Below are 13126 nucleotides of genomic sequence, written 5' to 3'. Positions count from 1 at the left end.
TAATGAAATTCAATATCTCGATCCGTAGAATGGGAAATACTCGTACAGTATTCCATTATAAAGGATATTGAGCCGTACACAATAGCACGTAATTTCTTATAGCGGGTTTGCTTTGTAGTTTCATAATAAAGTAGTAGTAGTATGGTTTTTCCGATAGAGCTCGCAAAGCTGTGTTCTGATCTAAGCGGCGTGGTTGCCGGTGTCACTACAGGCAAATGAGGCTTAACATCTACGCCTCAAATTGATGGACACAGGGGGCGTGATGTATGATGTGTCTCTAGTCTTACACCCGGCGAAGTCTTGCTCTGTTCAGAGGCGATGGATTTCTACCATTAGGCGATTTCCCATTTTTACTTCAAAAAAAGTAGCTAGGTATTGTTTCTATTCTTAGAGCCATACAAATATATATGAGTAAAGATCGGAATGGCTTTGTTTTTTCACCCTCATACATTTGTAAGGTGCTATCAGTTGAAGCATGACAAAACAATGCATGACTATTCCAACGTTATGCTAGGTTTATTTTAAAGGCCCCTTAATTTCAACTTTATATCGATCGTAACACTAAATGAACTTGAAAAAAATTAATTCTGTATCACTGTAGATAAAAATAATTAATAAGTATCGAAAGGTATACGACCGTTGCAAAAAAGCAATGCTCATTGATATGCAGGTATTTAAGTCAATCTCTTTTAAAAGTTGCCTTTTTATCTGTATTTAAACAAGATGAATTTATTTTACAAATTGATTTTTTTGCTTGACTTATTCTCATTACTTTAAGATGACAGCAAATAGGATTCATCTTTTTTCTTATCAATTTTTTTTTACTGGCATTGCCAGCGTTTTTCCTCCGCGTGTATAACAATTTTTTAGAAGTCCCATGGTCCCAGTTACTCTCCGACTTTTCAAATGACAAGTCCTAAATCAAGTCGATTGGTTGTTTAATTAAGGAGTGAAGGAGGGACAAACAAACAAACAAACTTTCGCATTATAATATCGGTTGTTTTTTATTTCACTACAATTTAGCAGTTGACTGCTATCTCGTCTTATGTTGAGTGATGATCATTCTAACGTTTAGTTAGGGTTATAGCGGTTATATTAAATACCATAACATACCTATACGGTTTCTACGAGGCATTGGTAAGGCTCAAAAGCTTGGCGGCTCTTATTTGTCGGTTAGGTGGTAACTAGCTACAACTGAAGCCTTCCACCAGTACAGATCACAAAAAATTAAGTAATTATAAATTTAAAAATTGCCCCTGCTGGGGATTTAACCCGGGCCGAACGCTTATAAAACCAAAGCCATTACGCGCGAGGGAGGTCCGCAATAACGTTGGTTGGTTTATTAATTTACGCGACAGTGTATAAAATATACCGTTTAAAAAATTTGCGCTCATTGATATGCAGGTATATCAATGAGCGCAAATTAGGTTTTTTTTATCTGTATTTTGACAGGATGAATTAATGTAACAAAATGATTGTTGCTTGACTTATTTGTTAAATTAATCAATTATTAAATATTAAATTATTGTTACAATCGTTGCAAATAATTTAAGGGCCCTTAAAATATACGAAGCATAACGTTGGAATAGTTTCGCATTGCTTCGTCACGCTTCAACTAATAGCACCTTTCAAATGTCTGAAATAACAATTCTTGCGAAGATAACTCATATTTATTTGCATGGATTGATGTGATATTTTGCACCGAGATAGTAAATGGGATAGTGAAAAATAAAACCGTCACTTACGCGTTTATCATATTAATAGGTCTTTTTCCGAGTCTTGGATAGCCACATTTGAGAGAGAAAAATATTCACATTAATTTATACAGAAAGATTCGAAAAAAGGAGAACACTCAAATGTGCAATGTAAGAAAGCTTCAAAATTTGACCTTGTCTATAACGTAATTAATTTTGCAGTGTTCTGCTTAGAAAGTTGCGTAAGTAACACATTGAATAAATTTACATTGGATATTAATTGCTTGTTTGTTTATTAATGGGATGGAAGTGTCTGTGTAGCAAAAAATGCTAAATAGCAATCGTGAGTTCTTTATATCGTGTAATTTTCACTCTTGAAAAACCATATAATGAATGAATCGTGAGTTTTTATCTCAACGTTGATCGTTTTAAGATCGTGACATGACCGGATTCGTTTTTAGTGTGCGACATTGCAATTTTTTTGCAATTTTTGATGCTTTCTAGAAGTCGTCGAGTGTATCGTATCGTATATTAAATATTATATGTTTTCACCGATACTAGGAGAAAATGTCCGTATAAATAAGTGATTAAAAAAAATTTAAACAAATAAAATACTCAGTAATATATATATACCTAAGTTTATAGTAATTTTTATTTTATTCCAAGATTTTAATAAATAATTAAGGTAAACGTATATACTTCAAATTTTCTTTAAAGGTAACTTTGTCATTTTTGTCTTTGTCGAGCCCACAGCCTTGGACTCAGAAAGCAGGGTCTCTGCCAACTGCGCCAATCGGCCATCAAAAGTCGTCGGTTGGTTTATGAGGAGGTAATTAAAGATTTTAAACTAAGATTTTCGTGGTTAATAAACATTATGAGGAGGTAGTTTATACCATCACCTGTTTTATGTTACACTGATAGAAAAACCCTGGCCCTGATGTCACTGCCAATATCGGTGGATGCTAATAATTTTCGGAAAACTTTCAACAAGCTCGGCTGCTTTATTCGCACATCATATAATCAGAAGTATAAATTCACAGACTGCAAAGTAATGTGAAACGGTTTTCCCATAATTCCATCCTATTCTTTATTGTAATAACTCCTGCAACTAGCCCCATCGGGGAGCCGTCGCGTAATTAATTTTGTACTATTCTCATTTTACTGAAGCTAAGAAGCCATCAATCTATGTAACTCACGGAGCCTTAGTAAGTTACACGAATATGTTACTGATTATGAATAAGCAGTGCCGTATTCCGGCCTCCTTACAGTAAATGCAATAACTACGAGTATGTTTATTTTTTATCTATAATTATAATAAAAGAGTAACGGGTCGAATTCTGTACATTAAAGATATTTTTAAAAAAATATGTGGGCTCTCTATAATTGATACTGAAGCCAAAACTGTAATTCTTTTCATTTTTGTCCGTCTGTTTGTCTGTCGGTCGGTATCATGACCGCGTATCACGCTAAAACTTTTGAAAGGATTCTATTGAAACTTTGCACGATTGGAGTTGATAATACTAAGTAGGTAAAAGGATACCTTTTATCCCAAAATTCTGCTCAATTCCTTTGGAAGAGGAATATTTGACAATTTTACACCATAACTCCGGAAAATGTTATCCGGATAACCTACTTAAATAATTGTTTTTGTATAGGTTCTACTAAGGTACTTACTTACTGACTTACTTATACTATCAGTTTAGTTTTGCCCAAACTTCGTGTAGATCTGTTAAATATGATTGGAGATTGAAGACAGCACTCCTCAGCAGACAGCAGCAAACCCCTCACATAAGGCTTAACGATACTAAATGCATAAACTGTTCTCAAATTTATGATTAATATAATATACTTGTTGTTAGGACTAAATATAATTGAAATTGAAAACGAATCAATTAAAAATTTTGTTTCTTACTTAGTGATAGGGCTGATGGACTTTGAAACTTCCGAAGTGGGGCACGCATCCATTTACTGACTTGGGTCAACGTTGCCAACGCAGCGCTATCAAGTTATATGTAGTGCTGCTGTTGAGCTACACATTAATAATGTATTTATTGGTTATAGGGAATTCAAAGTATTTATTATAAAGCAAAACGGGAGTAGGTCCTCTGGCGGGCATTTGCGATTGGCAATTTTTACGTTATTGAAGGATTCAAATAGTGGGTGTTAAAGCTCCAAAAGCAAGATCAGATATAATATTCAGCCACACCTCATTCCTTTGTTTGTATATGTTGAAATACTATGTGAACTTAATCGGTATTATCTGCATTTCGGGTACGATTAAATATACTTTACGCTTGGTATCTGATTTATTGTAGTAAGTGTAGACATGTAGCAGTACGCTGCGTTCCGTAATTTACGCGGGCGAAGTCACAGTGCTCGTCTATTATTTAATAAAGTCAAAGTCAAAGTCAAAAATTTCTTTATTTAAGTAGGCCCCATATATTGCACTTATGATGCGTAAAGTACATTGAAAATGTGTGGAATGTAGTGATGGCCACAACTTAAATTCGCAAACTTAAGTCTAAAGCTACGAGGGTTTCAAACAGAAGCCTACGCCGGAAGTATTTGTAACCAGAATACCAGGTTGTACAGACTGCAAACTTTTCTAATATCTTTTTTTTTATATATATATGATCACATAAATCTTTACCTATTGATAAATAGAAAGGTAAAAGCTGTAAGATAGGATAATTATCTACCGATTATTGCCTTATTGAATATGGAATCTACTTTTGTAAGTTTTCAATGTTATCTACGACGTGGCAATATAGTCATTTGGACTGCAATTTTAGTATTGAAGCGCTGTGAATTGAATCAAAAATGCAATCCTGATATCAATCATGATTTAGTAGATAACTTATTTTTGTTATTTAGTTGTAGTTTAAAAGGATAAAAAACTTTATTCCTAATAATAATTGGTATAATAAATTCGTTATGATTCAGTTTCTACCAATTTTCATATGAAATCTTGTTCGTTTTACCGTAACATCCTCCCCGAGGTAAACGTAATTGCTCTTAACTATTTAAAATACGCTCATCCGTTGCGTGCAGTTACCAGCTTCTAGTAATGAGCCGTCGATTACGTATTGATTGATCGCGGGCAGAACATTTATCACGTATGTTACATGAATGCAACTGGTAATGTAATTCTAAAAGGTGTTTATTACAACAAAAACAATCCAAACCTTGCATGCATAACAAATTGTCTATAAATATACTTTTAAATTGCACAAGTTGTTATTATAAGCTATATCAAACTATCCATAGTGTGATATTATGATTAATCTCTTTGTATATAAATACTTGCATAGGCATAAAGGAGGTTTAATGGATACGCACGGAACTGCTTTTGATGACATTCAAATATGAAATTGAGAACGATCTGGTAAGATTTTTATAAATTCATCAATTGAATAAACATTCAAACATGGTAAATACAATGTATAATTTACGTATGTTAGTTAAAACCCAAGTAAGGTCTAGGCGATAATTTTAATTTATATATGGGTAGTAACCTGCATGTGAAATAGGTAATAATCTGTACGTTTTTTTTAATACATTTTGAAGCAAAAGTCACACAAAAATTACTGAAACGTAAAAAGTAATTTTGATTATTAGTTGTTTGCTGTTATAGTTTATTTTATGTGAAATAATTGCATAACTACTTTTTAAATATAACTTGCTAGGTAATTAAAATTGAATAACATAAGTATTGCTTAACACTTTGATGTTACCATTCTATAGTATTAGTAGTATAATTCAAACTATTATATTGAGTTTTTGCTTGTTACATCTTTTGTCTATCTATCTATTTGTATTTTGCTATCGACTTGAGTTTCTTGCAGTCACTAGCTTCTAACGAAGCGTCAATTGATTGATTGATCGTTGGCAGAACATTTATCAAGAGCATAGATGTTACTGAGGTGTACCTGAAATGGTCTGATTCTTTTTAATGAGCGTTTTTGATCTTTATTATGATAACATTGATTAACTTTTACTTGCAGTATTGTGTAACATAGGTAACCACAGTTTATATGTGATAACTTCATAGACAAAAGAGTATGGCAAAAAAATATATGAGGTGGGTTTATTGGATACTCGTTCTCCGTTTAGCGCTCATCCCACTCGAAGTGGTGTTGGCACTCTGCACAACAATATATTTTCTCCCACTGACTTATTTCAACCGTCAACACTCTCCACTCCTTTGTCCATCCAACAAATTTTTGCTTACACGACTTGTTGGCTTTCAAATACATATTTAAGATTCTTCTTGTCTCCACATTTCATTGGCATACCATGAGTATTATTCCTCATCTTTTCTGTCACCAGCGCTCTGGCTACTATGAACTTCCCCTTATAAAATGGCTTACTACCGCACATGTATATATCTGAAATAATTAACTTTATTTTTTTATGATAAATATTTAATTTCGTATAACGCATTTAACTTCAAAATCTTTACGAGGTGCGTGCCGGGGATCGATCTCGGTTAGAGCAAAAGAAATGCCGAACTTCTAACCGGTAAAATGGTAATAGTAATATAGCGAGGAAATCTGATAGCCCGAGAGTTCTCCGCACTGTTCTCCAACGCGTTTGAAGTCTACCTACCAAAGATGTAGGCCGCATTTGGCCAGCATGGTTGAATGCGGCCTAAATCCTTTTCATTCTTATATCACACGTGCCCTATAGTGGACCAGTATTGCCTTGAATTTGTTGCGTATTGCACGACTTTCTGGAATACTGCTTCTATAATTGTACCTTTAATTCAATAAACTAGAGCTGCAGAGACTTATATAAGGTTATAATCAAAAAAGTGATAAGTGTGTGCTTTGGCGTTCCGGTATGATGTTGCAAAACCGATCTGGGGTACGGGATTAACTTAACTGCCATACCCCTAACAGGTTAGCCCGTCACCATCTTATACTGCCACGTAACATTGCATTAGGTGAGATTGCAGTCATGGGCAAACTTGTAGTGGAATACATAAAAATGTATCCTATTTATAAGGTTTCAACTGGATCTCTTTTAAAATGTAAGATTTTTTTTTTTAATTAAAGCCAGATGCTTTTGTTATATTCCTTCTAACAAGGTAATCCGAGGTAAAAAAAATCAGTAGTGAGCTATAGGTGTAATAAAATCGTAGCGGACAGTTCCCATCTGACAGAGTCCGTTTAACATTTCTTCCAGAATATAATTAATGAACTAAAACGGGTTAATCCTGTATCCAGCTCGAAGATTTTAATTACACGTATGCAAATTATGCGCCTGGCTAGGTTTGTAAACAAATAAGTATTAATGCCAACAAATTAAAGTGGATACGGGCTCATTAGCATAATTGTGAATCGTGGGATTATGTGAGGGAGTGAACCTGATATTGCTGGAACGTTTATTGCATGCGATAAGTCGTCTCATGGTAAAATCTTATTATACGTTATCTATTTACGTTCTTATAAACACACCAACCTGCTCCAATGAGAGTTGGGCAGGCTTAAACTATTATCACAATATTAACCGGGACTGACAGCTGAACAAATTTTCTGGGTTTTATTGAGTACTTTCTGGTTGACATTCGCAATGTCAATCAGAAAATACTTAATATAATATCTTACAATTTTATACCCGACCCGGGATTCGAGCCCAGGACCTCGTGATACAGTAAGTAAACCAAGAAGACAGTTTATGGTAACAAGACATATAAAGCACGAAATAATACGTATAGTTAAAATCTAGCCGTAATAAAAGTTTTTTGCTTGAGATCGAATTTTGCATGATATAAATTTTATTAATAGGGCCTCTAATTATAGTTTTGCAAAATATAAGGTTCAAATTTGGTGTTTTATTTCACTCGAAAATACGTAAACAAAAAGCATGTGCTTTGTCGTTTTAATTCTCTCAATTTATTTAAAATTATGAAACCTAGGTAAATACTATGCTCAAGGGAAAAATGAAGAAAAAACTAATAGTTATAACAGATAATTAAAGATTTTAAAGTAAGATTTTCGTGGTTAATCAACATTTCCATTTCATTTTTGGAGTCCCGTCGAGACCACGATCCATACTACTGGGTCGAAATCTTATCATAAACAATGCATCAGTGCAATGCATGGAATAAATGTATAAAAATTATGTAATATAGAAAATCGATACCCAATATTCGTATCGTATCGTGACGTTTAAATAGTTAAGGTTTAATAAGTGCAAGTAATATGTTACTTTCAACCTATAAAACGTTTAATAAGGACGTTGATTAGATTCGAACTATTTTTATATCAATTAAAGTTGAAGAATAACTGAGGTGGAGGAAAAATATCTGCTCAACGGTTGATTGGTCTTATGCCCAGAATTTACTACCAGAGTAGGTAATCTGTGATATAATTTATGTGTGTTTTTTTGGTTATTTTTAAGTCAATTATTAATATTTTTATACTTATTAACACTGTATACCTAATTACATCATTTATACAATTATTTGTCATTCGCCGATGAATTGGGCAACTGTAAGGTATCCCCAATTCTCCATTGTTAAACAGATTACGACGACAAACTGATCAGAAGCTCAATTCGACAGTTGAACGTAAGCGGTCCTTTTTTGTGGATAATTTCGGCACAATTCAATGTGTAAAATTGTCAGTTTTCGCTGTAATTAATAATTTAGCCTGGAAAGTTGTTAAATTTTTACTTTTAAACCGCTGGTCACTTCTTCATTGAACTTACATTGAAACACATTTTTTTTTAATTATAACGACGCATGACCATGTAACGAAACTGTATGTATAACGATATACTAACATTTACTTTATTTCGCTTTGGAGATTCCCAATGTAAAGACGTTTACAAGTAAACTACGAGAACTTACGTTAAAAAAAAAACATATAATTCACGAGTCTGTGATATATAGAAACGAAAACACATGCCCTTAGTCGCGTAAAAATAATATAAAATGTCTTTGCCTTGACAAAAATCATCTTAAAAACCGGATACTTTTAATTACCAAGATCTATTTTACAAAATTCAATCCTCCTAATATTAGTGGTATAAATTCAAATATATAGGCAATTACTCACTGGTCTTTACGTTATAAATAAACCGCACCTATATGAGTTTTTTTATAACGTAGGTACTTAATAGTCCAGAGCTTATTGCAGAAAAGAAATATCCCAAGAATTCTATAGAATTGGAAACACTTTAACCAACGTCACTTATTACCGCCTTAGCTAGATAATACACTTATTTATCTGTGTGAGAAAATCGTAAGTTATGTGTCCTCTATGCAAAAGTTCTTAAATCGCAATATTAGTTCTTATGTACAAATGTTTAGGGATGATGTAATATAAAGACACTACGATACTTACTTCTCACTTGTTCATAAAGTTCAAAATCATTTGAACCTTAAATAGCTACCTCGTACTTTTCTTCGTGTTTGTTTGAATAAAATTGGCAGTTACAGCCTTTTAAAATTCAAATAAAGCGATTGTTTGGTAGATAAACCTTAATTGTATATGATATTTTTTATGAAGTTTTATGATAAAGAAGATTGATAATGTAGATGCAATTTAAATACTTGATTATATAACGGTAAAACATTAAGCACAAGGTCCTTCGAGTGTTAATAATTCGTGGACAAGGTCATTACGGAATCACACCCCGAAACCACTCATTCCGGAACATTTCTGTATATTGGTTTCACAAATGAGGCACTGACGGAGGCACAGGGTTGATAACTCCAATATCCAACTCCTTTCTTTAAAAATGGTATATAAAACAATATTTTAAGGTTATGTAGGACTGCGGTCTAAATTCTTCTCATTGCGAGAGGAGACCCGTGCTCTGTAGTGGGCCAGTAAAGGGATAATAGGATTATGATGATGAATTCCTCAGGTAATCAGTATGACGGTACATTTATCAAAACGTACGTTTAGAAGCACTTCGTCAATCATCAATAGCCTACAACATTCCACTACTGGCCTCTCCTACTAGGGGGTTTTGCCCATAGTCACCATGCTGGGCAGACAGTAGTGCAGTAGCTGGTGGTAATATCACAGACGACGCTGCCGCGAGTTCTCCGTTATATTTCCTATGTCGCCTCGTACGACACCCGCGGAAAGAACCAAGCACTTATCGCTATAAAATAGCCACTGTTAACAGTAGGGCGGCTCTATAATAATATATGACTTGGGGTTTATTGACTTCCTTTAATAGTAATTTATAAATAATAGATTTTAATCTAATAATTCTCAGTAACGCAAAATAAGTAGAAGAAGCGGACAAAAACTGTAAGCAATTTTGTCGAGTCATTTGTGGGTTATTATTATGATACGAATTATTTTGTAAAAAAATGGATCAACTACTCATAAAATATTTACTGTACGCACTAAGAAGCTTTTAGTCGAAAATGAAGTACATATCTAGTGTGTACTAAGAATAAATCAGAGGTATAATTTATACGTATGAACCTCCTTACCAACTTTAACTGTACCGCATGAAATAACGGATAAGTTCTAATGCTCCATCGACATTCTCCATCTCTCTTTTGAGGTCGCGAGCGTACGTCTTAACGTACTTAAGGAACCACGAGGCTGGAAAACCCTAATTTGCTAACTCCAAATATAAACTTTTTTGAGTCTCTTATAAGGCAGAAGGATTTAGAGCTTTCACGCTGTTCCTACGTATACTGACTCCAACTTGTTTTATGTTCTTAATTTAAACGGACTTTTTTGTTTCAGGCGGGAGTATCATCAATGGCTTGAGCCATGTTCCGCACGGCGTCAGCTGAGGGCTCCGGGCCGAGGACGCCGCCCGCCTACGCCCCGCATCCTCCTTACGTCCCACCTCGCTTCTTTCCGCCTCGAATCCGCCCGCCGCCACCCCAGTACTGCTTCGATGCCGCCCGCTTCGCTTGCGACGCTTCCAAACCTAGATACCTCGATGTGGAGAGAGAAAGGCTCGTCACAAGATGGCTGGCTGAAGCCAACGAAGCGCTGGTCCGACGGGACCGACCGCCGAGGTACAAGCCTAGGAGTAGCGAGCGGAGGCCGGACTTCTTGGAGCGTCGGCCGAACGCACCCGAATGGGCGGACAATTTCCTTCTCGGGCGACGGAACGGTTCCGCCGAGCCGGAAGACGAAAACAGTGATGTGATGACGTTAAAAGAGTTTGTTGATAAGTTTTCCTTGCCTCGTGTCGTGAGGTTTGAAGGAGAAGATAGGGCTGTGCTGTTATATCGTGTGTTAGAAGCGCATAGGCGGGTCGAGGCTGTGCCGTTGTCGGGGAAGAAAGGAAAGCTTGTTGGGAAGCCGCTCTACATCCCTGATTCCTATGATGGTGAGTTTAGTTTATCAAAATACACGAATACTGTCGAGGGCAATATATTATGCGTCTATAAGCGCGTCATCGGTGACGCGTGGGCAAAATCTTATTCTACGCGGACACTTTTTCATTGGTCTTAAGATTAACTTGGTTTTTTTTAAATAAGAGTAGGTTCTCAATTTTTTTGTATTTTCTTTAACCGGCATTGTAGAAAATATTTATATCTTGCTTATTACCGGTCGTTTTTTATTGGATTTAATTTTTTTTTTAAATATAATGATCAAATTGCCACTTCAAAAATAAGTTTATATCATCGTTACGATGAAAGCGTGACCGTTTCTATAATAACATGGACTTATGTAAAACTCGTGCTCTTGATTTGACATGGGCATTTGTTATTGATGACAAGTCATTTGTCGAAGTACTAATAGTACTGTTTTGAGCATATTAAATAATAGGAATAGGCGTTTGAATATTAACGAACATTCTACGCACGCCTAAGGTTTCATTTTGGTTAGGTTAGGTTAAAGGAACACGTAGTTGAAAACTATTATGAGCCAGGGTCCAAGAATTTAAATTGTATCCCGGAAACTAAAATCTTGAGCCCTTTTAATATTATCGGGTAGCAGATTCACTTAGTACCTATTAGGTATCATTTTTGGCAAGTACTGGCACGAGACAACCTCTTTACTCGATACCAATGTCACCTAAGTGATGATGCAGCCTAAGATGTTTGTTGACTAACCTGTACAGCGTATGGCAGTTATAAATACCTAAATAAATATAGATATTAAGACAGTACAAACATTGCCATCTAGCTCCAAATAAGCGTGTGTGTTATGCGCGCTAAGATAACTGATGAATATTTATGAATAATAAACATAAATACTTATAATATAAAACCTGTACCTGCAAATGAAAACCAAATTAATACTTCACGGGCTTTAGAGGAACAGTATGTACTGCCTCTGAGACTTATCTGTGAAACCGTAAACCTAATAGTTATTGAGTAAACCACTGCCATAGTTTTTACTGAAAAAAATCAGATACATCCCCACATCACATGCATAATTAAAATCATGTGAGTCCTGGTCACTTTATTAGGTACGCATCGCGTCGTACTATGCGCGTGTAGGTCGTTTATCTTCAATAGGGCTGTCATAAGTGAACACTTAGAATGTTTTGAATTCGTTTGTATTATACTAAATAAATATTCTTCTTTCGATTTAATATTTTTACAGGGTGATTCCTTATGAAATATACATATGCACCCCTAAACATTTTTTCGTAATTCGGTTACACGTTCTATAAATAAACACCCAGACACTTAAAAACGTTAATTTCCATCACACAAGCATTTCCAAGTTGTGGGAATTATACCCTCGGCCTTAAACCTTAACCCCCAATCGGTTTCTTCGTGGAATCGTATACCAGAGCGCTAAGACGCTAGGCAGCATGTCGTTGTCGTAGGATAGTAACTAGGCATGCCGGAAGTCTATCACTAGATCATAGGCAATAAAGAAGTTATTCCTTTCCTCCTAGGCCAAAGATCTCACCAATACTCTAGGAAGGTTGATAAAGGCTTAGAAACATAAAATGCCATTGCTTTTATAAAAGCAGTTTGTTACGATACTCTTGAACTATATTTAATGTTGCCTTACTATATCATTAGATATTAGCGCATGACCCTTTGCAAGCAAAATTTTAATGTTTTCCTTTATGTAACCTCGTGACAATATGCACCTAGCCATTAGGGTATTACCTAAGAACAACAATGCATAATCTCTGACCTAAATGCTTAAACGGTCGGAAACAGCGTTGTAGTCATTATTATCATTTTAAACGATTTCATCACTTACTGTTTACAGAATAAAGATGAAAATAGCTTATCTGATTTCGGCGTAATTTGTACGGGTGGATGTGTACGTTCGAAAAAGGTTCATGCAAATTTGATCCTAACAATAATAATGGGTAGGTATGACGACGTTGGATGATAAACGGTTGCATGTCGAGACAAATTGCCGAACGCATGCCTATTTATGCTAAAACTAGCTTTTGTCCGCGACTTCGAATGTTTTTTTTAATTTTTTTTTAGTTTTCCCTGGATGAAAAGTATTTTTTATCCA

General features: G+C 35.1%; 1 protein-coding gene across 1 annotated transcript in view; it reads left to right on the top strand.

Moving 5' to 3' along the window:
- The window catches only part of LOC120637182, a 134720-nt gene that overhangs the window by 45458 nt on the left and 76136 nt on the right, over positions 1-13126 (top strand). Inside the window, exon 2 of the mRNA XM_039908866.1 lies at positions 10418-11015. Coding sequence (XP_039764800.1) covers positions 10445-11015 — 571 coding nt within the window. The 5' untranslated portion in view covers positions 10418-10444. The remainder of the gene's footprint in view (positions 1-10417; positions 11016-13126) is intronic.

The sequence above is a fragment of the Pararge aegeria genome, chromosome 1 (genome assembly GCF_905163445.1).
Source record: "Pararge aegeria chromosome 1, ilParAegt1.1, whole genome shotgun sequence".
In the NCBI taxonomy this organism is placed as follows: Eukaryota; Metazoa; Arthropoda; class Insecta; order Lepidoptera; family Nymphalidae; genus Pararge; species Pararge aegeria.
The sequence above is the reverse complement of the archived record's forward strand: the minus strand, read 5'-3'. Positions and strand labels throughout refer to the sequence as shown.